The 25,978-nt window shown below is 29.2% G+C and overlaps 1 protein-coding gene across 1 annotated transcript in view; it reads right to left on the bottom strand.

Annotated features, from left to right (window-relative positions):
• LOC129958952 (ankyrin repeat and SAM domain-containing protein 1A-like) overlaps positions 1-20,581 on the bottom strand; it is a 111,031-nt gene extending 90,450 nt beyond the window's left edge. Inside the window, exon 1 of the mRNA XM_056071708.1 lies at positions 20,169-20,581. Within this exon, the coding sequence (XP_055927683.1) occupies positions 20,169-20,272 (104 nt within the window). The 5' untranslated portion in view covers positions 20,273-20,581. The remainder of the gene's footprint in view (positions 1-20,168) is intronic.
• Positions 20,582-25,978: the final 5,397 nt, after the last annotated feature.

The raw sequence follows: 25,978 nt of genomic DNA on the forward strand, positions 1-25,978 counted from the left end.
GACAGTTAAAGTTACAGTTATGACATTCGGAAAGGAGTGGGAAAACTGCGCAAATCAGAAGTTTGCTTGTTAAAGATTGAATTTAAATGGCTAGAAAATAGTTAATTTTAAGAACACGGTTAAATTAAAATTATTACATACATATACTACAATCTGCAAAAAAGAGCAACTCTTTAGGTTTTACGACACAATAAATAGAAGGGGAGAATCCCGTAGCATACAATCACTGCATTACGAGATTTCTATGTTCATTCCTTTGACAGCACTTTGCTTTATCCTAGTAACTTTAATTTTGTTTTAATTCATTCAATTTCATTTTGTATTTATTTAACAGAAATCGATCAAATTTTGTCTTTATCACAAAGATAAGTCAATATCAAAAATCATCATTATATATATATATATATATATATATATATATATATATATATATAATGTTGTTTTTAAAAATTTAATTCAAACTTAATTAATTTCCTAACTTTCAGTTTAATTTAACCCATATCAAAGTCATTCTAAAATATTGTCTTATTTCCTGATCCCATTCCACTTTTTCTACTGAATTAAATCAAGAGAAGCTTTGTAAAAATGCTTACATTTGCACTTTCACACACTCCACGTGAAGGGATAAAAAAAGGCCAGCAAGCACTTTCTTTTAAAAAGATCCCTGTGTTTCTCTTGCTTGTGATTGACACGTGTTAGAAATCCCTATCGTAGTCTCATTGTGTATAGCATTGTGAAAAAATATTTTTCCTATCAATATATCATATTATATAAGACCAGGAATAATTTATTTCTCTCTCTTTTTACGCTAATCTGCTCCTGTGCCGCGCTGTGAGCGGACGTGCCTTGTCCGCACCTTCTTGTGAATAAATTATGCCTTCCCGGGATGAATTAAAGCGAACTTAAAATTTCAAAGTGTCTTCTTTGTCTTCAAAACTGCTTCTGCTTCAAAAATTATGCTTATATATATATATATATAATCATTTTCGTGGCCGAAGAGAGAGAAGACACTTTGAATTTTTAAATTTCGCTTTTATTCCATCCCAGAAAGCATAATTTGTGTACAAGCAAGAAGCGACGAGATACGTCAATCTAAAGCACGACACAAGAGCAAAACAGTGAAAGAGAGACAGAAATATTTTTCCCGGTGATTTCATATTATGAGATTCTGATACGGATTTCTTTACACGCGTCGATTTAGGTAAGGTATATTTTAAAAGAATTTACGTAGTTTGACAGATTTGTATTCTTTCACTCGGAGTGAGGGAACTTGCCGATTTCAGCAGCTTTACAGAACTAGTTTAGCATTAATTAAATAAAGAAGGTGGAATTGGATCAGGAAATAAAAGAACATTTTAGCATCAAGTTAATATGGATTAAATTAAGTTAAAATTAGGAAAATAATTAAGTTTAAATTAGATATAAAAATATCATTATATATATATATATATATATATATATATATATATATATATATATATATATATATATATATATATATATATATATATATATACACAAAAACTGAACAAGAATTATTTGTTTGCTTGATCCTGATTAATTTTTAATTTTCGTGTTTTCACTTCGGTTGCAGAAATTGTCTTTATTTATTTTTTAGGATTTCAATGATATATTTAATATAAAGCTTCAATGATATTCAACAAAAAGCGTATCCTCTGTGATAATAAGTGATAATTTAGAACAAAAAAAGATTTAATTTGTGACAAGATTTAAAAATAACGAAACAAAAAATATTTTGCAGAACTAGTCGAAGGTACAAGTAATAATCTAGATACTGTAGCTTTCAAATAATACCTGAGATATTTTGCTTTTAAAAGATTAAAATACATAAAGAAACAAAGACTTCTCTAAAAAGTCATACAATTGTAAGAACTTCGTACTTTACTTTCGATAATAAAAGGGGAAATTGGTTGGAAATTACAAAGAAAAAAGAAAACATCTGATCAGCAAAGCTAAAACACATCAGAATATGTACCGACTTTATTTCCGTATAATTTGATTTAATAAAGTTCAAAACAGCGAATAAAAAGAAACGATTTATTAAAAATAACAACGTTTAAAAAAAAGCATAGTTAAACCAAAGAAAAATACAATGGTACAAAAAAATAGTTCCAAATATAATTACATGTATCTGTTTTATGAGTATGAATAAAATTACATTTAAATACCTGCTTTTATAAGTACTATCAAAATTACAACTAAATGTCTACTTTTATCAAATTGCCCGAGCATAGTACCATCTCTCGATGAAGATTCAACAGTCTCAATCACTATCTTAGAAACAACAAGATGAAAAATGAGAAGTATTTAGCAATATGTTCTGAACCATCTTGGTCGATGTTTTCTTCTTTTCTTCGATTTCCTGAATAAGTCCGGAAGACTGATAGAGATATAACGGAAAGAAAACCATGAAGTCTTGTTTCACAAATAGTAATGATTATTACGAAATGTGATCATTTTCATGATTATTGCTCACGAACTTTCATCACAGTTTAGGAAATGTTTACTGATTCGGGATAGTTTTCATCGAATTTCTAGTTTTATGTCGTCATTTTCTAATTGTATTGTGACTCAACAAATGTCATTCGCTGATAACATTTCGGAAAATATCATAGCTTAAAGAAAGAATTTCATTAAGATGTATATTTGAAACGCTATATACAAAACTGCATCCATGCAAACGCATGTTTTCATTTCCGATAAAACATTTACATTATTTATTTTCAACCATTAAGTTGCCTCGACTTAAAATAAAGTATAAGATTCTTTTAAAACAATTCGGAGACTATTTTAATGAAATGAAACATCCGTATACAAAACATACGCCATGTCAAACTTGCATTTTTTTAAAGCAAAATCTCGGCGGTTAAACTAAAATAGTCAAATCAGGATTAAAAAAAAATAACAATCGTGATCAATTTCCTATCGTAAAGATTATACTTGGAAAATGAATAACATCTCTAACTACGGAAAATGATAAACAAAAAATCATCTCAATGATACTGGTCTAAGAGATGAAACAAGCATCAAACAGCATTATCAGTTGAATCTCTCTATCAAGCTCTGATATAATTTACCCTCCAATTATCAAAGAAAAGCACTATTAATGAAGCATCACTACTTACCACTCGAAGTTCGAAATATAAGAGCGATTATAAAATGGCACAGAACTCTATTAAGACTTTATGAAATTTAAAACTGAAGTCAAAATGCTCTGAATATTACTGAGCTGACTTCTTTTAAAACTCTACTCAGTCACTTTGTTACTGTATTTATATCCACTAGTCTAAGCGATTTCTAGAAGCTTATGGGATAGTTTACATTCAAATAGACATAAAGAGCGTCCTCCCAAAAAATGGAACAGTAGTTTATTTCCTTAGATATTGCAATCAGACATATAAATTCCAATTGTTAAGTTTTAATAAATAAGATAAGAAGTTGCATGAAAACACTTCGGTTTCTGTAATAAATAACAATAAAAAGTTGTTAATAAAAATGGACAAAAATGAAATTTTCCCAAAGTCAGTCAGTTTTCAGTCCCCAAACTGAAATTCAAAATTTTCTTCTTGTATTCATAGCACACAGAGTTTCAGGCTTCTATCTGCATCATTTGGAGATATATATTTATTTTCAAATTTAGAGGGATTACTACAAATTCAAATGGATATATAGGTTAACAAGAAATGAGTTTTTCACTTCATATGGCAATAGAATACCTTCTATCAGTCTCAATGAGACATATATTAAATTAAAAATTGTGCTTGCCATATATTAAATGAAAAATGACAGTACTAAAATTCACCAGTAAATGATGTTATAACACAAATGGTATTTACTTGCATATGCTAAAAATGTGAAACATCGTTTGCGTTATAACACACGTCTATTAGCATTATTTTTTGGATAAAAAGAATGGATTCTGCAAGAACATTAGTTACTTCTCTGCACATCATGTTTACGTTACAAGAAAAAGCACAACTAGTAAAATATTCCACCAGAACAAGCAAAACTCCGTTGCAGCTGTAAAAGCATCCCGTTGTATGAAGCGGATACGAAGAAATCCAATGTATCCATGCGCTCTACGCAAGATGATACAGAAATTTGAAAACTTAGCATTCTTCCAGGTAGAGGACGAAAGAAAGTCCTGTTTTCTAGAGTCGAAAATACGACTACAGTCGGCGCATGGTTGTGTAAGAGTGCCACTTTTTTTTCGTATTTTGGATATGCCGTATTTCATTGTATGAAAAATCTTACGGCTGATTTTACACTTAGTATCCCTACAAAATCAAGCCAGTGCACCTAATGTAGGGCAGGGATTCAGAGGTACGTAAAACTTATGCACTTTATTTCAGTGCTGAAATGGTGGTTGACGTCACTAGGCCATGGAACATTATGTGGAGTGATAAGCTGAGGGATTTTGTAATACACAATTTCTATAGTGTGAATGTCTTCAGGATATAATTTTTACGCAGAATGGCGCACCTCTTCAGATTAAACATCGTGTAAAGCAATTGCTAAGAGAGCATTTCATAGATGCCCGGGTGATTTAGCAGTCATTTTTCAATAGCATGGCCGCCTCGTTCGTCGGATATTGCCCGCTGCGACTTTTGGTTAAGGCGTTTTCTAAAGGACACTATCGCCTGTCAAAAGCCAACATCTGCGCCAGATCTGAAGGACAGCATTTGGCGATAAGTTCTTGATATTTCGACAGACATACTCCGATCAGCTGTGAAAAATACGATTCTACAATTAGAGCACATTACTGAATATGAAGAGGGATATATTGAGTAGTTTTAATGCTATTTTTTTATATTATTGGACATTTATAAATAATATTAAATGTTTTTGTGTGCACAGAGCCATCAACCGGCGGATTTTTGTAATAATTTTGTTTGTTTGTTTGTTTAATAAATGTCACATATTATTTGAATTATCTGTAGCTCAAATTTTATCTGATTTAAACTCTCTGAAGTGGTAAACTTATTTCTTCCTAACCTTGCATTTATTTTAGAAATACAAATTTATTCAATGCAGAAAAACTGCCACACGAAAAGTTTTCTGTGTTCATGAATCTGAAATGAATCGATATAAACGAAATTGTAAATTTTGTAATAGTATATCTTCCAACATCATAATATGAAAGAAATTTGCGAATCGGGATACTGTCGATACTATTGTTCATTCTGATTGGTCGACAGTTATAAATTCCATTTTATGAAAAAGAGAACTTCAAAAAGAAAACATCAAAGGAGTAATGCATACTGAGTTAAAAAATAAAATTATTTCAGCCCGACAGTATATATTAACTAGGGATTGCAATACCGGACCAAAAGTTCAATACCGGTATTCGGTATTTTTTAGATCTTAATACCGGGATACCGGTATTAATACCAGTATTAGAAATTTTAGGAAAAGAAAGAAAACACGGGTGTTTCTTTGTTTTATTTACCATTTTTATTAGAGAATGTAAATATCACAAAAATAATTTGTAGCATATAAATTATAACGGTTTATAAAGAATCACAAAAAAGTAAAGGAACATCTTTATTTCAATCACAAAAAAGTGCTGTTGTTGTCTCTGATCCAAAGTGGTATAGCTGCACTATACCACCTCCATGAAACCAAAGATCTCTAAAAAGCCCAAAAACAATAGCGGATCCCTTAAAATCTCAAAAATCGTAAAATTTAAGAATATGATTGGGGGAGGCTTGATCTGCCTTGCACCAAGGACATTCAGCAAAGATCTTCCGTCCGTGTTGGAAGATGAGGGATTTGGTGTGTCCACTTAAAAAACGAGAGAGAGCCGTTTGCTGTTTTCTAGAGATATTCAGACGGTGACACCAATCGGGACTCTTACCAAAGTACCAAGGGTGAGCAGGTGGAACTCTCCAAAGTGCACTCGACTCCATCTTTTTGATAGAGGAGATTTCAGAATAAGTTAGTGTTGCATCACCATGAAATATGTCTGCTGAGGCAGTCTTAGCTAAATTATCCGCTATCTCGTTACCATTTAAACCAACATGTGAGGGGACCCACTGAAAGTGTATAGAGTGTTCAGCGGTGAGCCAGGCAATAATAATGTTTACATAAACAAAAAAGTGTTAACATCACTATTCAGTCTGTAGTACTATTACAAATTTTTGAAATGTGATCTTAAAAACATAATGCATCAATTGTACTGTCATTAAGCCTGGAATGTAATTTTGGGCAAAAATTATCAGCTGTCGAAAACGCTCTTTCGGCATCTACGATAGTTGGTGGTACTGTTAGCAATTTGTGATATACTTTTTCCAAATATTTACTTCTAAATATCTCATCTTCAAATAAATCGATTACTCGTCGGATGGTTTTGAATATAGCTGATTTCTGTATTGTATTTTAGTTTGTTGAATATTTTTTATTTATCGCTAATTCTAATTTTTGTTCAAGGGACAATTCCTTTTCATTATCGACATTTGTGCCATGATAATCTCCGATAACTTGATACGAATCTTGTACCGATAATCTCCGATAACTTGTACCGTATTCTTCTGAATGTGGATAGGTTTGTGAGTAAAAAAATTTTAAGATAATTTACTATAAACTTGATCAGATTTGAATTGGTTAGTCTCTTTTCTTCTTTTTCATTTTTAAAATCATTATAATTATGTAAATACCATAAGACATTTTCTATTTCGGTATGCCTTTCTTCTGTGCGATTTTTCAATGTAATATATAATTCTTCAGATAGTGATGTGTGCTGTTCTTTCAGTGACTGTAACATGAAATTTATTGTTGCAATAGCTGTTAATTAGAATCTCTCCGACATAATGCCTCAACAGCCAGTTTTAATATTAAGTTTATATTAAGTTATAACAACCTGTTCTGGATATTAAGTCGAATTCACTATCTGAAAAATTAATTTGCTGGTTTAAGTCGATTATTGCTTTTTGGATTGGATTTCTCAGTTTCAAAAATCGTTCCATCATTAGGAGTAAACTGCTCCAACGTGTTTTGAATCTCCTCCTAAACATCTCCTTTCATCTTTCCTCTCACTCCTATTTTGTTAAAGTAAACCCATACTAACGCATGCGCAAAAGGTGGAGACTTTAACAATCCATTGTCATACAGTATTTTATCCCTTCTCATGATTGTACGATGCAACTTTGTATTCACAGTCTAATTAATTTCGCCCGTTAGGGAGACATAAAAACAAAAACGTATACTATTTTGCTATGTTGGCGATTCCTGAACAATTTTAAAAATTACGACAATTAAAAAAATTTCTAGTAAATACCGAAAAATCGGTATTTAAACTTGTGAATACCGGTATTACAAAATTGTACAATTGGCTCAAAATACCGGTATTCGGTATCAGGGTATTGCAATCCCTAAATACATCTATTACTCCTAATTGAATTCCATGTGCATAGCACAATTGCTGATTTGCACCAATCAACTTTTCAACTTTTTTCATAACTGTTGCTCCATCAGTCGTTACGGATATAATATCTTTTTTCGGGGATAATCCATGTTTCGCTAATTTAGATTTAAGCAATTAATTAAGCCATTCATTAACTAATTAATTTCGCCCGTTAGGGAGACATAAAAACAAAAACGTATACTATTTTGCTATGTTCGTGATCCCTGAACATATAGTGGAGACAGTTTTAAAAATATTTAGTAAATACCGAAAAACCGGTATTTAAACTTGCGAATACCGGTATTACAAAATTGTACAAATGGCTCAAAATACCGGTATTCGGTATCCCGGTATTGCAATCCCTAATATTAACCTTTACTAAAAAATGATGTATTTCAGTAATGAGAAACTTTTTGAAATACTGACGATTTATGCTACATGAAATCGTACTGCTGACCTAGCTGCAGAAGAATACAAAGGCCGTTTATCGAAATTCCGGCGTTATTCAATAAAAAATGTATTTTAGCTCATCCAATTAAGACGCCCAAATATAAAACCTTGGAAATAATTATCGTGAAGCTAAATTTTACCCTATTGATAGACTACTATTAGAAGAGTACTTTTTATAAAAATACACCTGGAGCTCTTCCCCGTTCAAAGATTCAAAATGCCACTATTTAGGGAAAGCCATTATCTCTGTGACTAATTATCGAATCAAATTCGTCTATTTTGTCCCTTGCTTTGATATTAAATGGCCTACAAGAAGGCTTTGCTTTATATTTACTTTAAAGCAAACGGTCATTTATAAATTTAGAATATATGTGAAAAAAGGTTTCTTTGCTTTCAGATTTTTGATTTTTCCATTAAATTTTTTTAATGTAATATTATGTAAAAAACGCTTTCTTAAAAGTTACAGCTTACACTTTCTTTAATCGATGTATATATATTTTTTTATTTATTTATGTGCAATATTATGTGCGGAGGGAAGTGGAGAGAAGCGAAGAAACTTCAGCGTAAACATGGCTGTTGCATGTAGTGTACGGAAGTAAAGTGCGAGACATTGAGCATGTTCAACTATACAATTAAATCTTTCATTTATAATCATAAATTTATACTGCTTAAAAACCTTTTTTATTCATAAATATAGACGGATATCTACAATTCTTTTGAATGAAATATATTTAGAGAGTATTAAGTATCGGAAATCTCGCAACGAATATACGCTGTACTGCAAGCTCCTCCCGATGTAAAAGACTCTATGCAGTTTTTGGCTAAATATTTCAAATAACTAGAAAGAAACAAATAAAATGAACAATAAAATTTTTTCTCCCCCGAAAATCTAAAGTGATCGAGGCTTCGTAAAAATTAAATGACTGCTTCAAAAACATTCAGTCTTTGAATAGAACAACCAAGTTATGAGGTACCATTTAGAAGTGCACTGGCCTCACAAGGCAATTTATTTTTGCTGAAACAACCGGAGAACGGAATTTGCATTTGAACACAACCAATGGGGGCTTTTATAAAAATGCCCCTCAATTAGTGATACACCAATAAGTTACAAACTACAGAATCTTTACTTCCTCGAGAAGTTTGAGGCGTTATACAAATGATACAGAAATCAACATTTTGACTTATTTTTTACCCTGCCTTATTAGTTCCCACCGGAGGCATCCTAAAATTGGGGATAAGGAACTTCCAATTTGTTGGTTGGCTCTCGCTTTTATGGTGGGTAAAGTAATGGTGTGGGGGTCACTACCTTCATACCAATGACGGGACATAACTCTTACGCGAAGGGTTGCACTATGGTCATTACGACTCAAGAATAGTTCTCGCCAGAGTGTTGTCGCGATGATGATGATGGATTTGCCGATTTGATGGATGTGTCACGGTGTTCTTGAAGGTTCTTAACTTCCGGGCATCTTTCAGTTTATCCAGAAAGCTACTACAGGGCGGAGGCAGCTCTTTTGTGGTTACCTCATGGTAGTGTATAAACAGTCAGTTCAGAACTCAACATTAAAAAAACGACAATGTAGAAAATACTTCTACGTAATATCTGGCGTCCATGCAGTATTCGTAGACGCTATGAACAGCTACTATCAAATCATGACATACGTTTATAATTTTGAAATTGAGACCTACTTCAACTAGAATCAAATCTTTCCAGAGAAAAATGATTTGGACAGAGGAATGTCGCCGTAATCTAGATGAAAGCATTAATCTTCAACACGATTATTTTTAGAATGATAAAAACCTATTCTTCGCAAACATCAAAATAATTCTTTATAAACAGGTGATAAGGCAATTTCAGAAATGTGTTGGCTGGACCCACTTTGTACACAAGTAGACTGAATGTTGATTGATATATTCAGTTAGTTTTAAACTGCATTGTGCCTGAAATAATGAACTGGTACTACTTCCATACATATGGCTGCAATTACATGGCGCTCTTCCACACTACAAGTCAGCTGTAAGACGACAGTTGAATGCAGAATGCCCTGGTTCCTAGTAAACCTGAATTGGCTTACAAAGATCTATTGAATTTCCTCCAAGATTATCTGATATGGTACCACCCAACTTTTATTTATGGGATCGTTTAGTTCTGTGTATAACAGGCCTTCTGTAGAAGTAGTAGATGTTTACCGACGAATCGAAGAAGCTAAAGTGATGTCCCAGGTTAAGAACTGCATCGCAAGTATTATTAGAGGAATAAAAATTTGTATAGTTATCAAACTTGGTCATTTTGAACACGTTTTGTAAAAAAAAAAAAAAAAGTATTATTTGTCCCTTTTTTAAAAAAATTAATAAGAGTAAACAATTGCACTATTATCTAAGTTTTCTAAATAAAATATTATATGAGTATTATGCTTGAGACGTGCAACGAAAGATTCGTTAAATCATCATGAGTTATGAATATGTATCTGTTATGAATCTGTAGTAAGAAAATAAACGCTAGTCCCGATTTTTTAGCACATTTAGTGTAGTTACAGAGAGATACTTTTTAATTATAAAGAGACATGCATTTCTCATATTCTGTTCGAGCTACTTGAAGTAACTAAATAATGTAAAAATCGGGTATGAAATTAATTAAATCATCACCTTAAAAAGTCATCATATCTATTTCTCTCGTCGTTTCAGACTGAAAGAAATTCATGAAGTCCCATAAAATATTTTAAATTCTTAAATACTCGTGCATTAAATCAAACATCTTTCCATTTATATGAATTGAAAATTATTTTGAAATAAGATACATAAGCTACATTTTTCTAAAAGCTGAAATTTTTTAATACCTATGCCCATCATATAAAGTATAGAATGAGTAAACAATCTTTTAAATATAAGAGAAATATAAGCCTAAGTAGAATAAAAAAATTAACCGAAAAATACAGCTTTATATTTTCCCGAAATAAATCGCATCTAGATGTTATTTAACTAACAGAGTAATTTTAGATGACCATTTATTCCTAACAATTGTAAAACCATATTCACTACCTAGAATATTTTCTCACATTAACTTGATATCATGTTTAATCAATATATTCAAAGCAAGATAGCTCAATGCATTATGTTTTATTTATTTACACTCATGCAACAGCCATTACGGCAGAAGTTGTCTGATCAGCATGAGATACTAATCAGACAACTAAAAAATAAGATAACAAATAAATAAGAAAGATTTAATTACAGTTTTTGAAAAGATATATATCTAGCAGCTAGAAAAAATTTTCATTAGTGTTTAGCATTATTTGCATCATTTTATATTATTTATTTTTTATTGACTTAAAAAAAATTAATGATAAAAAATGATAGCATTTAATTTTAAAATTTAAAATGTACGCAGTCTATTAAGTTGAATTGTATCACAATCATATATTTATTATTTAGAAGCATATTAAAGTTCAAGAACAACTTCACAAATATAGTGTTGTAGATTGTAATATTTTGAATTCTATTACATAAAGTCATAGAACTTTTGTACAAATTTCGATTTTCTATGCATCACGAAGATTAAATGGTCAAAGATTCACTCTAATTATGCTTTATTATTTTATATAATTTTTCCATTGGCAGTTGAAGTTTAAAGCTCTTAGATATTGCAAACAAATGAGTCATGTTTCAAAGTGAAGAAAAAAACCTCACAATTAAATAAATCAAATGTATATCATGCTAATTTAGTTTGATATTACAAAGTAGTCTGTTGAAATAAAGGTAATACAATGCAGAAGATACAATACTTCGCAGAAGAATTTCTTTTGCATTTCAGTATTTAACCATACAGAACTTAACATTTAACCTTTTTGCATTTCCTACTTTAGTATGTTAATCTAATACTAGACATTAAAAAATATATACACATATAATTCCAAAAACATATTGCAATTATTCAAACTTTTTCTATATTATAACAGATAAGCTTCAAATTAAAAGCAGACAAATACTTCCAGATTATTTTCCCTAAAATCTATATCAATACATTTTTTCAACGGAATATGGTTTTTCATTCACAAATCTAAATAAACAAATCAATGTAGCGTTCATAGAATTATATCTTTTTGCTTTGGGAAAAGGGCAGTGTACTGCTATGATCAACACATTAAGTTTTATATTTAGCAAATGGAAAAGGATTAAATTAAAAATTTCAATTGTTAATAAAATGTTTTGATGATAAAATAAAGTCATATTATTAAATAAAATTTCAAAAAAATAATTTTTACAAATTTAACTACATTATATATGAATCAATTTAAATTACAGCATATCAACTAGTAAACATTCTAACTTAATCCATTGAAATAAAAATTATAAAAATAAAATACAAAAGAAAAATGATAAGATACAGTAAAAGTAGATACACATAAAAAATCACTTTACAATGTAGCATATAATTATTAATCAATTTCAAAACTTCATGAAAATTAAAAAGAAATCAAATATTAAATTTTAGCATTGTAGTCAACAAAAGCTTTTGTTATGTTATTAAATATAGAAACCAACAATGGTGCATTTCTCACTCATCAGCTGTTGAGGACTAGTGGTCTGAGACGGGAGGAAATACAGATACTTCCCTTAAAAAATGTTATTAGCTTAGTTGCCAAATGAATAAATACATATATAAAACATACAAAGCTGTATGAATTATAAAATATTAATATTATTATAAAATCTTATTATTATATTAACATTGAATAATTTAAATCATCAGTAAATAATTTAAATTATGTATAATATATTGGAATATTGATGATTTATCGAATTTGTTATGTTATAATCCACTTGATCAGTTCAATATGATAATTTTTAATGACAATATTTGCTTGATATTTAATTTTTTCATTAATTTATCACAATAATTAAATATTTTTCCTTTTAAGGAAATCATTTAACAAATAATTAAAGTTAATTTTTCAGGCATATTATTATTTCACTTTCACCCCCTTGATATGTATATTAAATAAATAATATAACTAAAATAAATTATTAATATGTTGATTAAATTAAAAATTAGTTGAAATGTGTAACTAAATTGAAGTTGTTAAAAAGCAGCCTCATAATGTGCAGTCTGAAACTGTAAAATGCTTAAATCTGCCACTGGGAACCAGTAAACAGTCTATTACCATAATATGCAGGAATTTTAGAAGCTACTCTGATGATAGGCTAATTAGTTATATTTCTAAAAATATTTGTTAAAATTTTGTCTGTAAATGGCAAAAATAATAATAATCTGTAATCAGGCTGTAGCAATGCTAAAGTATATTTATAGTCCATTTCTGCACACTAATCTAAGAAAATCTGCAGGTGTATTTGCTTTCTCTTTTAAAAATGCAAAATTTTATCCAGTACTATAATAAACTCATGTAGATGAAGATCATTTTTACATACAATGGGTAAAATAATTACCATAGTTTTAAAACACTTAAAATTGTAATTACTGCATCAAATTAAATTTATTCAAAAGTTATAATTCCATATCATCTTTCAATTTGCTAAGCTCCTTGTTTGTTACCACCTCAAACTACAAACTCTAACAAAATCGAAATTGTTCATCTTCTGTAAACTATCAAATATTGATGTGCATTCTATCAAATTTCCAAAATGACAACAAAATCTGTTCAGTTCTGAAACAAAAATTTCAAGATCAAAATAAATAATAATTTAAGTACAAATAATTTAAACATATTTGTAAATCACAATCTAACCTACTGATGGTAAAACTCAAATTTTATTTTCATACTTTTTTTTTTGTGTGTGTGTGCTCTAATATAAATAAAGAATTAAACGGGTGGGCTAGTCAAACAATTTTCTTTTTAAATTATTCTGAAAAGCAATAATCTTTATTAAAATGATTTCTTAACTCATTTTTTAAAGACTAAATCAAAATAGTACTTAACACCAAATAATTTATTAAAGGAAGCACCATCAAAAATGGTTCAATCATTATTGAAAAAACTATTAACTATTTAAATAACAGGAAAAAAAATTGACAGCTGCTGGTCTTAAACGAAATACTATTTCCCTGCGTATTTGCAACCCCCCCCCCCAAAGCAGTTGATTTTGTATTTGCTAAATGCAGTAACATCCTTATCCCTAAGTTCCTACCTGAATGAAATATAGAAGCTACAGGTTCTGATTTCAGCAAAGATTCAGATTAAGATTAAGGCTTATGCAGTTTGAATTTCTAGTAATTCAAACATCTTCATAGACATCAGCAATGTAAAGAACATTTCTGTTATATGTATCTTCTGCCTACATGATGACAATTCATACTCTCATAAATTTTCAAAATGGGATGTTAATTTATAAACTGAACATGAATCCATCATACTGACACCAAAAGGGTTTACTGTTTCCGTTTGTGAAAACACTGAAAGTGCATGCTCATTCTTATTCTTCAGCATCAACAAATAAAAGTAATAAAGAAAATACTTTAGATATGGAAAGTCAATTACTATCCACCAAATAACAGCTTAATTTTTTGTAGCTGGTCATTTAAAAGATCATTTGTTTGCACATGTGGGATGGTAAGAAAAAAATTTAAGAGATAATGAACCTAACGTTATGTTGCATAATAGCTGATATAAGATATTATACATTCTTGAAACAATATGTAAGAGCCCTCTACTTAGTGAAATTGTCACATTTATATACATACATATAATGTCAAATTCAAATGGTTAATTCTATTTTATAAAACAGCAACTAACTAAAATCGAACAACATATATTAATAAAAGTCAAATAACTTTTAGCTTTAATTATTCACACTATATACAATTTTAACTAAATGAATTCTTTCCTTTTTTCCTACCACTAATACATCTGTTTTTTGCTTTTTTTTTATATATATAGTCCTTTTATTTACACTAAAACAAATAAAAGATAAGTTTTAGACACAAAATGCGCAAAAATAACCTGTAAACTCCAGTAAAGAAACATAAAAAAGGTAAACTGCAATACAAATACAAATGACTCAGTTTCATAGACGAAATATTAAAAGAATGATTGATATGAATCAAACAGAACATCACTCTCAAACTTTCAGCTTTATGTTAATTAATGCATTTGTAATGAATGGGAATAACAAAATATTAAAATTATTCAGAGAAAATTCATTCTAATATTGCATATACATTGTTCTGAAAGGTTTTGTCAACATCATAGGTCACAGTAAGAAAGAATGAACCCATTTTCCCAGAGAAATTTTCTTTTAATTGGTTTCCTCATAATTAGTTATGTTATATCAGCATCTCATTTCGAAGTTGTCTGAGGCTTCATTATGATGGACTTCATAATTCTGAATTGAATTTGAATGATGAGGAGGACAACTGAGCTTGCATCTCACTCCAACTACCACACAGTACTATAACTAGCCAGTGAAGTCACACAAAACCCACTTGAAGGAAGGGAAACACAAAATGCTGTTCACAAGAAATTAATTTTTTTAATTTGTCTGGCCATCCATTGCATAATTCAGTGATTAGATTTTGTCTTATTTACACACTAGTCTCTACTCACCAACATAAGCATTCACCAACATAAGCATTCACTGACATTTTCAACATGCTTATGTTAACTTGCCAAACTTGGGTTTAGTTACAGTATGAATATAACGAAGCAGTCACTACACTTGCATTTTCATGCAAATATTTTAGTGAAAACATGTCAAAAACCAAATAATAAAAGTATTGATTGATTATTTGATTTAAATTTTATTAACAGACATATGATGAATGGGCTCAGATCATAGAGTTGAAACAGTAATAGAGGAAGTGAAACCCTATTTTGGCATAGGACAAGATAAAATCGCATGACATTGGAAGAGAATTTGTATTCGCTTTAACCACATTCTTCATTCCCCATTATATTTCAAAGGCAGATTATTTCTCGCTTTTAAATGTTAAACTTTAAAGCTTATTTAAATAATGGTTAACTCTTGTTGGGCAATTGGATGCAAAGAAAAAGCTTTTAAGAATAGTCCTATATCATTTCACAGCTACGTACATTAAACATATTCTATTTATATCCATTTTAAGTCACTTTAAAATTTCCTAATTTGGATCACTCAGTGATTTTGATATTATATCTGAATAATATTTCATAGTTTAGTTTAGTTATTGTATTTAATTTAGTAAACTTGTTATTAAGCTTAACTTAACCTGATATAACTATACTATATTTTGCTACTTGCTTTATTTTAATCTCGAATATGTTGCATATGCTTGGCTGCAAGCTGGCATGATTTTTTTCTCACCAATACAAGTAGAAATATATAAACAATATATAAACATTATTGACCGATAAATAATTGTGTATTTATTTTAATGCAAATAAAGTTAATTATTATTTCCGATGTATTGTTCCTTTTTTACCATAAATATTCTAATTGTATTATACCATGAACAATATTAAATCATCATTGTGAATGAAATAGTGAAACTAAAACATACGTTTTATTGAAAACGTTGCATAGTAAAATTTCATAAAAGTGCAAGTAATAATTTCATGTTTTTATAAATTTTAATTAAGATCTAAAAAGAAACTAATGGATATTCTAAAGATAAACTATTAAAGAAAGAAATGCTATCTTTACAAATAACAATTTTGAATGTCAACATTTATTAATAACTTGCAGTATGTGCATACCCTAAAATCACCGTTTTTGTAAAGATTTCGAATTTCTTTATTATTTTGCATTAAAGTCCACACATTTAAGATTCTAAAAATGACTTACTTTTATTTCTGTGGTAGTTAGAAGCAAAGTTATTGGCAGAATAATAAACCAGAAGTAAAATTTTGTAAACTGATAACTAACAAGAGGAAGGCATGAGGTTGAAAATTGAGTTTGGGATGAGATTTTATATGATAGTATATATTTAGAATGTTCATTCATGAAAATATAAAGGCTCAAAAGTCAGCCAATTTTTAGAAAATAGTCCTGAAACTTTCAACATAGCTTATATTCTAATAATGTGTCACTGTGAACAAACGCTCAAATAGCATAGTGGTTAAGGCTCTGGCATAGCAATCACAAGACCAGGGTTCGGTCCTACACTAGTATTTTTTGTTTTCTTTTTAATTTATTTCAAAATAAGTCAACAGCTTTATTTAATATCCTTTTCATTTTTTATGCAAAAATAAGTATTTATTCTCCAATTTCTTGGATTATAATTTAATTTTTAGAAGGAAATATAAATATGAATGCATTTTTTTAAATATTCATAAAAAAAAAGGACTTAGGTCATTTTTATAATCTGTTTTTATAATTTTTTTTAATCTGAGAATGATAATGATAGAAAGTATTTGAACATGCAGTGTAAAATTAAAAGATACTAAAAGATGTTTTAGGTGAATGAAAGAAAAAAAAATGTTTACTTAAAGAAAAAAAAAATAATCATTTTTAAATAATGCAAAAAAAAAAAAAAATCTCAACATGATTTAAATCAACAAACTCAGCTACTGATGTTATGAAAAAGAAAGCATTATTTTCGAAACTGGTTTACTTAGTTTTCAAAGAATGATAATCTCAAAACAAGAAGATACAAAAACCTTTTCAAGAAATGTTAACCGGAAAAGAAAATCGACCGGACCCAAAGCCAGAAAGCAAAAGATTGTATGACAGTTTCTGAGTATGCCAAGATTTGTGATATGGTAGAAAAAAAGTTATTCTTACTCTCAGATTCTCCTTAAGTCATGTGACTCATGTTGGTCACACTTGTTTTGATAAGAAACAGGCGACTAGCCCTCGCCCCCATTTATATCTCAGCTCTGGGCTTAGAAAACTCATTCAATTTTGTTATGTTGAGTTTTTGCCATTTCTTAGGAAATTTTATACTTCTATATTGGCATAGGGAAGTTATTTGTGATGTTTTTGTGTAATTGTAGCCCATTTCGTTTAAAACTCAAATGGTACATTTAGAGGTACTAAAGTAAAATGCGACAAACCAACGATTTTTTAGTTTTTTTTATCATTTTCTAAAAATTGTTTATTTAGAAGAAATTATGGAATACAAAGGCATCGAAGCAGATGATATTTCATCACATGCTTAAACAGCTCTAAATATAACAACTAATATATAGTTCAAAGTATCCTATATGGATCATATCAGAAGTATCATACTAGTACAATAGAAGTATCATACTAGTACAGGTAACAAGTTAAAAATATTTTTTTTAGTTCTAGTTTTAAAATGCTTATGCAACTTTGACATGCGCAAAAGAGAAGTATACAGAAATGAAAATTACAAGAATGAAGCCAATGTTATAACAATTTCTTAAATGGCAAAGAAAAGAAATGCCATAAAAAAAAAAGAAAGTGTTGCAGCAACTTCACAAGCTGATGAAACAAAACTATATTTGAATCTACCACTTCAAGGAATAGTAATTTTCAGAGAAACAAAAAGAAAGAGCCACCGCAGAAAGAAAAATCTGTGACTTCACTAGATATTTTACAATAGTTGCCCCATATTAATTAAAAAAAGATGAGCCTGCACTTAGTATTATCACACAGATCGATAATACTGTTCCAAACATGTGCTTGACTATGTCAGAAGAAATACTAAAAAATTACATGATATCCATTCTTAGTATGGTATTACAAATTAATCAACATATTCCCTTCTCCAAATTAAGACACCAATATTAACAAGTTGAAAGCAAAGGATTTAGGGAGAAAATTTACAGAAGACCAGTTTTATGTTAAACAAATTAATGAAGTAACTGTTAAAAGAAAATGGATTTTACATTCCATTAATCAAAAGCTAGTATTCTGCAATCCTTGCATGCTTTTTGGACACAAGCTGAATCCTTCAGACACTTAAAAAGGATTTCATGATTGGAGGCATTTTGTTTGGTTATTTTCCAACATAAAATTCTTCAAAGTGCCGAAATTTGTATGCAAAATGTAAAGAGAAGGGGGGGGGATTTCAAATTAGGAAATACAACATTAATACAATTATGTACTGAATAAAAAAATGATATAACATGAAATATTAAAAATAATATTGGATGTTATTCTATACCTAAAATAACACTGCACTTAGAGGTACAGATAAAATTACTAGCAATCATAATTTTATAATATTTTTCAGATTTGATTGAATTTGCTAGCTATTATAATACTGTTTTAAAAGAACATACTGAAAAACATGTAAAAGTTAAGTTTCTTATTTCTCAACTACCACTCAAAATGAAGTAATAAAAGCAGTTGGGGGTCAAAACTAAAAATGACACAATTAGTACCATTTTATTACACTACACCTCTGATGTTCCAGGAGAAGAGCAAATGAATTCAGATTAAAACATGCCCATATTGACTGCAACAGAATATAATATAATACAAAGATCTTGCAGTTTTTTAAAGGCTACAATAAAAATGAGTGATAATATAGGATAAAGCAAAAAAAAAAAAAAAAACATAACATGAATACACAAAGTATGGGAATCTTGCACCCAAAAAAATAAAAATTGATGTCACTCAAATCTGAAGCTTAGAAAATCTGCATTGTGTATTATGTATATTAAAAAATGCAAAAAACTTGGAGAAATTATCTTTTACAGATTGATGATGAAGTTACAGGATATATCTTTAACTGCACATAATATTACATCAAATATGATTTAGAAATGATAAAATTTTTATAATGTGATATTATAGATTTGCACAATAAAAGATCATAATAAAATATATATTAGAAAAAAAGTAAATAAAATCTTCAAACAGGTCAACATTATACGAATAATGACAAAAAGTGAATGGCATCAGTAATTATAAAACAAAATAAACTATAGAGCAGCAGCTATTAACAAAGAGAATTCGCTGAAAAAACAAGGAAATATGAATGTAAACAAGATGACAAGATCTAAAATTTTTCTAGACTGTGAAAAATATTGTTTAACAAAAGCATTTTACTAAATTTCAGTTCTAAGTTATGAATGTTTTTTTATTTAGGATAGTTTATTCACACATGTCAAATTAATAAATTTTAAATACACTAAACTTGACGCAGTCCCAGAAAATATTGTTATTTGTGGATTAGTACTTGTATGTGTGCTTTTGATTTATATTAAGATCGAAATAAATATACAAACGTAATGAGGAATTTTGAAAAGTTCTATTTATTACACTGCTGCTTACATAATCTAATCCGAATTCAGAAATACATCTAAATTAACACATCAAAATAAACTTGCATTTAGGCAAGTGAACTAACAAGAATGAACGATTAGAATATAATTATATGAAAACTGCATACCTAGCGAGAGGCCCAGATTTCTTCGCGCGCTGATTTAAAATTCGTTCAACTACGGCGTAGTTTCCGCATCTAGCCGCATCTAATAATTCTTGATCCTTCCCCATTTTTATTAAGTCCGAAATCTAATTTTTGGGAAGCTCTTCATCAACATTTTACCTTGAAAATCCATAGCGGGCAAACAATTAGATTTTGAAGATAAATGCATGGGAAATGTTGTAAATATTAACTTGCACGACTGTCTATAAGATAAATTAAATAATTCTTCATTTAATAGTATCTAACATCATCCATAATGTCTCTTTTTTTAATAATCATCAAGCAAAACAATCCTTCAGGAAAACGAATAAAATAGAAGTTTTGTTTTCAGATTACATGATGACATGAAACTAGTTCTACACAAATGTAAACAGAGAACAGTAAAAGTGAAAACATGAGTATTCAGTTCACTTCAGCTGATTTAGTTGAATGTTTGTCAGCACATAAACCAGATCAACTTGACAATATTTTTTCTGCATTGAAAGCCTCTTCAGTAGTAATTTGATAAAATTTCTCAACTGGTAAATTCTCGATTCTGTTTCAAAAATGCTTGTATATCAGATTCTGGGTCAACTTTTTCAACCATCATCTTTCAAACAAAACTGCCATGATAAAATTTTCAATAAAGTTTCATAATTATATCCCGGAAATTCTTTTACATAAATAAGATAATTTGGATTTGACACGACAATCTTAGGTAAATAATTTTAATTCAGCCCATTTCGTCACCCGATATAGGTACAACTCTGGAATATTATTTATTCAATAAAACAGAATTTTCTTGTTCCAAGCTTCAAAATCAGTTTTTAAAATTTCACTGTAATACCATTTGTTCTTCTTAAACTGGAATTATGCTTTAATAAACAGAAATTTCCATCGAAAGGATTTTAGGGTTTGTGATTTTCTAAATTTGTATTGTGTTCGTTTAATATTAGTTCTTTATTACGCGAATAGCAAGATGGATAAAAGCAGTACTAAGTGGATTTTAGTCAATCCGATTGAAAGAACATTACTCTAAACCTTGCCATTTATTAATTAAATTCTTATATGAGTCAGCTATTCTCAAAAGCGTTTTTGAGTTGTTATCCTATAGTCCCTGTTAGTGTAAAGTACCCGACAACATTATCACGATATCTCATAATATTATCCGTCATTCAAATTGCTGAACAACATCGAGGAAATATAGTATAATAACTTGTGTCAATAGGGATAAAAGACTTTTCATACTTTATCTCATATTTGATGCGAATATAGAGCAACTATTTTCAAAAACTATTTACTTTTCTCTGCAGCCACTCTGTATATACCGTCAAACACCTCATTCAGTTATTAAATTTCCATAACAAATCTTTCTCTTTTTGTTTGTATGTTTAGTTCTATGTCCAAATCTAATACAGATTAGTTATAGGCAAACTTTCTTTTTCTTACTTTCATTTAAAGACTGAATATCGAACACCTTTTCTCCAAATATTCCTCAGTTTCTATTCTATGGTATAAATACTTCTTGTTTTCATACATGTCCAATCCTCTTATAAACCAGCTACACTAGAAAAATCATCCATTAAGGCAAAATGCTCTCCTGTTAAAAATAAAAGAGGTCTTTGGGTAATTCTTTGCAAGTGTCATACCTTCCCCTTCTTGCGCACGCAACCTTTGTCTAATCTAGTATTAACCGTTATTCAACTCTTTCGCTGTGTTTTGCTAAAGGATGACTGCTCGAAAGTAATTGGAAGTATTCGAAAGTTAAAGCAAAAGCGGTAAATAGTGTTTGCCTGATTGTTGAAAACAATGATTGTATGACTAATAAGAATTTGGTAAGTTTTCTGAGGCCCGCACATTCTTCCTATGAGATTAACATCAAATTGCTGCCATAATTGGGTTAAAAACTTATTATATATTCTTTCAAAAGTAAAAGTACTCAAAAGCTGCCTATTCATGTAGTTTCTTTATGTTTTTAGTTCCTCTCTATCAAATTGATTTATTACATCATCATTTTATTCTTTTCTGCTATAGTTTGGATTTCAACACTTTTTTTTCTTTCATTGCGATACCGTAAGTACAATTGTTTACTTTATGCATTGATTAAAGTACTTAAACATTTTGTTATTAATCCCTATGTATTCCAACTTGTACTACATTTTTTCAGTTCGAGAATTGTTGATATTTTTAAACACGATAACGTTTTTTTTTTTTTTTTTTTTTTTTAAATTTATTCCTAAACCGTTAGCCATTAGAAACATGAGCATTGTCTATTTCTTTAAAAGCATCCTATTTACAGATATAACTTCAAATTCGGGAATAAATCATGTCGAATATACATTTAAAAAAACAGTGTGTTTCTTTCTGTGAAAATCTCAAATGAATTATAAGGAACAATGAAACCAGAAAAACTAGTTACAAGAAATTACTTTAAATTAAAACTCATATTTTCTCTTTCTGATTTATTCAACTTCAGTTCTCTTTTATATACTTATTTAGCATATCTAGTAAAAAATATAACACTTTTATCACAATGATAGTGAATTTAAATTATGTTAAATGTTCTAACAGAACTTATTGTATACATACATCTCAAATTAGATAAAAACCTCCGCTTTGTCACTTATCAAGTGTAAAAGTACTATTATTTGTTGGACATAGAAAAATAACTCAGAACAAAGCATCAGCTTATGGAGAAAAGTTTTTATTTATTCAAAATGTTTCTGTACATAGTGAAATATGTGCATTTCTATTTGATGGTATTTCTTCATTAAGTTGATAATTATGCTGAAAAGCTGTTTTTTTTTGTGTGTGTGTGTGAAAACAAATATTGTTTTGTTCAATATTCCTAATTTCTAAACAATCTTCTTCATAAAAGCATTTGAATTTTGTTTCTAAGCTTATTCTTTGTGAAATTACATTCATTTTTATACTTGTATAATACATTTTAGTGTTATTTTGCATCTTTAAATGCTATTTTCTCAAATTCTAAATTTTGATTGAATTTTCTTTCAGAAAACATTGAAAATTAGAATATAATGCATATTTTTTTTTTTTTTTTCCAAATTTGGTATCAAAGTTTCTCAATGTGTTCTGCAGTTCCTGAACTGCAGAATAATAAGAGGACTAGAAAATAATCATTAAAAAATACTCCACAGTTTTTTTTTTTTTTTTTAATGTTGCTGTTTCCATATGAAAGAAATTGAAAATTTCATGTTACTTATCAGTTGAACTCCAATGTTTAAAGATTGGATAGAAAATGTTTTTTCAGTTCAACAAATAGGAAATACATTAAGATATTTGTAAGATTTTGAGGAAATCATTTGATAAACTTTTAAACAAGGTTTTTGCTTTGTACCACTTTCTAGCCAAAAAAAAAATCACATTTAACTTTTTAAAAATATTTTGACATTTAAAAGGTATAATTTGGCTTCATTGATGTTTTTTAAATATATTTTATGCACAAATTCAAAAACATAAAAATTTTACATCGTTTAAAAAAATTATTTCGAACATTGTCACATATCTGAAAAGGCTGTTTCCTGCATAAACTTTTCGTTGGAGAGGCCATATTTCGTTTTGTTTACGTCGCTACCTGGGTGAAAGGCCCACCAGAAAGCATTGCTTTCCTCCATTTTCGTCCCTGAATTTGGATAGCTATGTACTTTTGAATCCTATTTCTAAAAGGATTTCCTTGGGTTCTTGAGCTGTTGTTTTTCATTCTACCGATTTCTTTAACAAGTTCGTTATTACGGCACAAGTCTGATATTGAGACCACCTCTCTAATTAGACGATAACTTCTTTACTATCTGTTAATTATAGTAGAGAAGGAGTCATCGTATTAGATAGATGATTTGGAACATTTAGAGAGTAGTGGTGACCCACGGGTGACGCTCATGGCAGTGAACGTGTTAAACGACTAAACTGCAAGGTTCATCGCTTTTATCTTTTGAAATCTTAAGTGTTCTTATTTGACTGTTTTGAAGTTTTTATTTATTTATAATTTTAATGTCTTTTTTTAAAAAAAAAATCTTATATTTAAGTGCTTCAACAGTTTAGAAATTTATTGAGATTTTATAAATAGGGATTTTATTCCAGAAACTTTTATGAATGATATTTTTAGTGCTGTATAATATTTAATTTTTTAGTGCTCTCTTAAATTTTAATGATTGCTTCTCACTAAGCAGTTAGATACCTTAGGAGAAATAAACCGCTACTATTGTTTATTTTCCTGAAAACTCTACAAAATATAATTCCAACAAGGTTCTGAAAACTGTGACATCGAAATCCCCAAAAAATAAATATTTCAAGATGACCTAAAAATATCCTCCTCCTCCTTGAGAATAAATTATCAACAATGAAGATTCATAACAGTGTTCTGAATTTAAGATGTAATTAATGAGACTGGTTTTGAGGATGGGGTGGATACTCTGCTATGGAATAATAAAAAAATATTTATTAATTAATCCGATAAATTAACAGAAATCTTAATATTGGAATATTAGAAAAGTTATCTAGATTCCTAGTATATCTATGCTCAGATTAAAATAACACAATTCGAGACGCTCAGTATGAAAGAATAAAATTTCAATAATCATTTAGCAGCACTTAAGACAGATGCTACTCCTAGAGCGAGATAACATTAGTTTAAGAACCAGCATTGAAGAACAACGTGCTGTAACGGAAATTCTCTACAAAAAGAATCAACTCAATGGCCTTACAAAGTGTGGGGCCTTATTAGGAATAACTTTTGATACAGCTTGGTTGGCAGATAAATTTTATCCGGAATATGAAATAAAGTGAATTAAAAATCATTTTAAAAGCCCCTTTCAATAGTGAATTAAGAAATAGAAATTTCTTATTTTGATTGCTTTTGACTGCTTAGTCATTAATTATTATTATATACATATTACCACATGCAGTGGTGTAGTGAAGGTAAATGAAGCCCGGGTCATGATATTTCTTTTTTGTCCCATATCGCATTTAACTTTTAAAACTAGCATAATCTCATTATTGTTTTATCACCATGGCGCCCTTTAAGACTGGCATCTGGAACATGCACACTCTTCTTGCTTCCCTGTCGTCATGCCACTGCTCACGAAATGAAAATTTAAGTAAAGTTAAGATCAATTCATAAGTAAAATCTAAAGAAATTACAATTGTGTCAGTCAGAGGGAATACAAACGCCTCTAAGATTACAAAACTCAACCGTATCAAGAATCGAGTGAAAATTCCATTATAAAGATAGACAATCCATTAGTTATATAAATTGGGAATTCCCTTTTAAAGAACACTGTAAAGAGAAGAAATGTATATCAAATGTATGATTCATAAAAAAAAATAAAAAAAATCTAGATTTAAATCCAATTTTTTTATTATTTTATTTCTGAAAAAAAAAAAGAGTTAAATCATGCTATCTAAACTGGTATAAAGGACAAAAAAGAATGACTTTGAAGAAAATAAATAAATTTTAAAAAAAACTGTTGCGAAAGTAAGCTCAAGCTGAATTTCCATTCGTCATTATTAATCTATGGCATTCAAACAACAACAACAAATCCTTACTTCTTATCCAAATATGTACACATTTTTCCTTTCTTTTCTGATTTGTTTATTTTATGTTGAGCATCCAATGGTCCTTTGTATAATTTACAGAGCCATTTTAGATCTATCAAAACAAATCATGTTTTTGTAAGTAAAAAATGCAAAGTAAAATAATGAAAAGAATGGACTAATTTGAAGCTGTTTCAAAGATTCGATTTATTCAAAAATTTGAATTAAAAAAACTTGTAAAAAAG

The sequence above is a fragment of the Argiope bruennichi genome, chromosome X1 (genome assembly GCF_947563725.1).
Source record: "Argiope bruennichi chromosome X1, qqArgBrue1.1, whole genome shotgun sequence".
Taxonomy (NCBI): domain Eukaryota; kingdom Metazoa; phylum Arthropoda; class Arachnida; order Araneae; family Araneidae; genus Argiope; species Argiope bruennichi.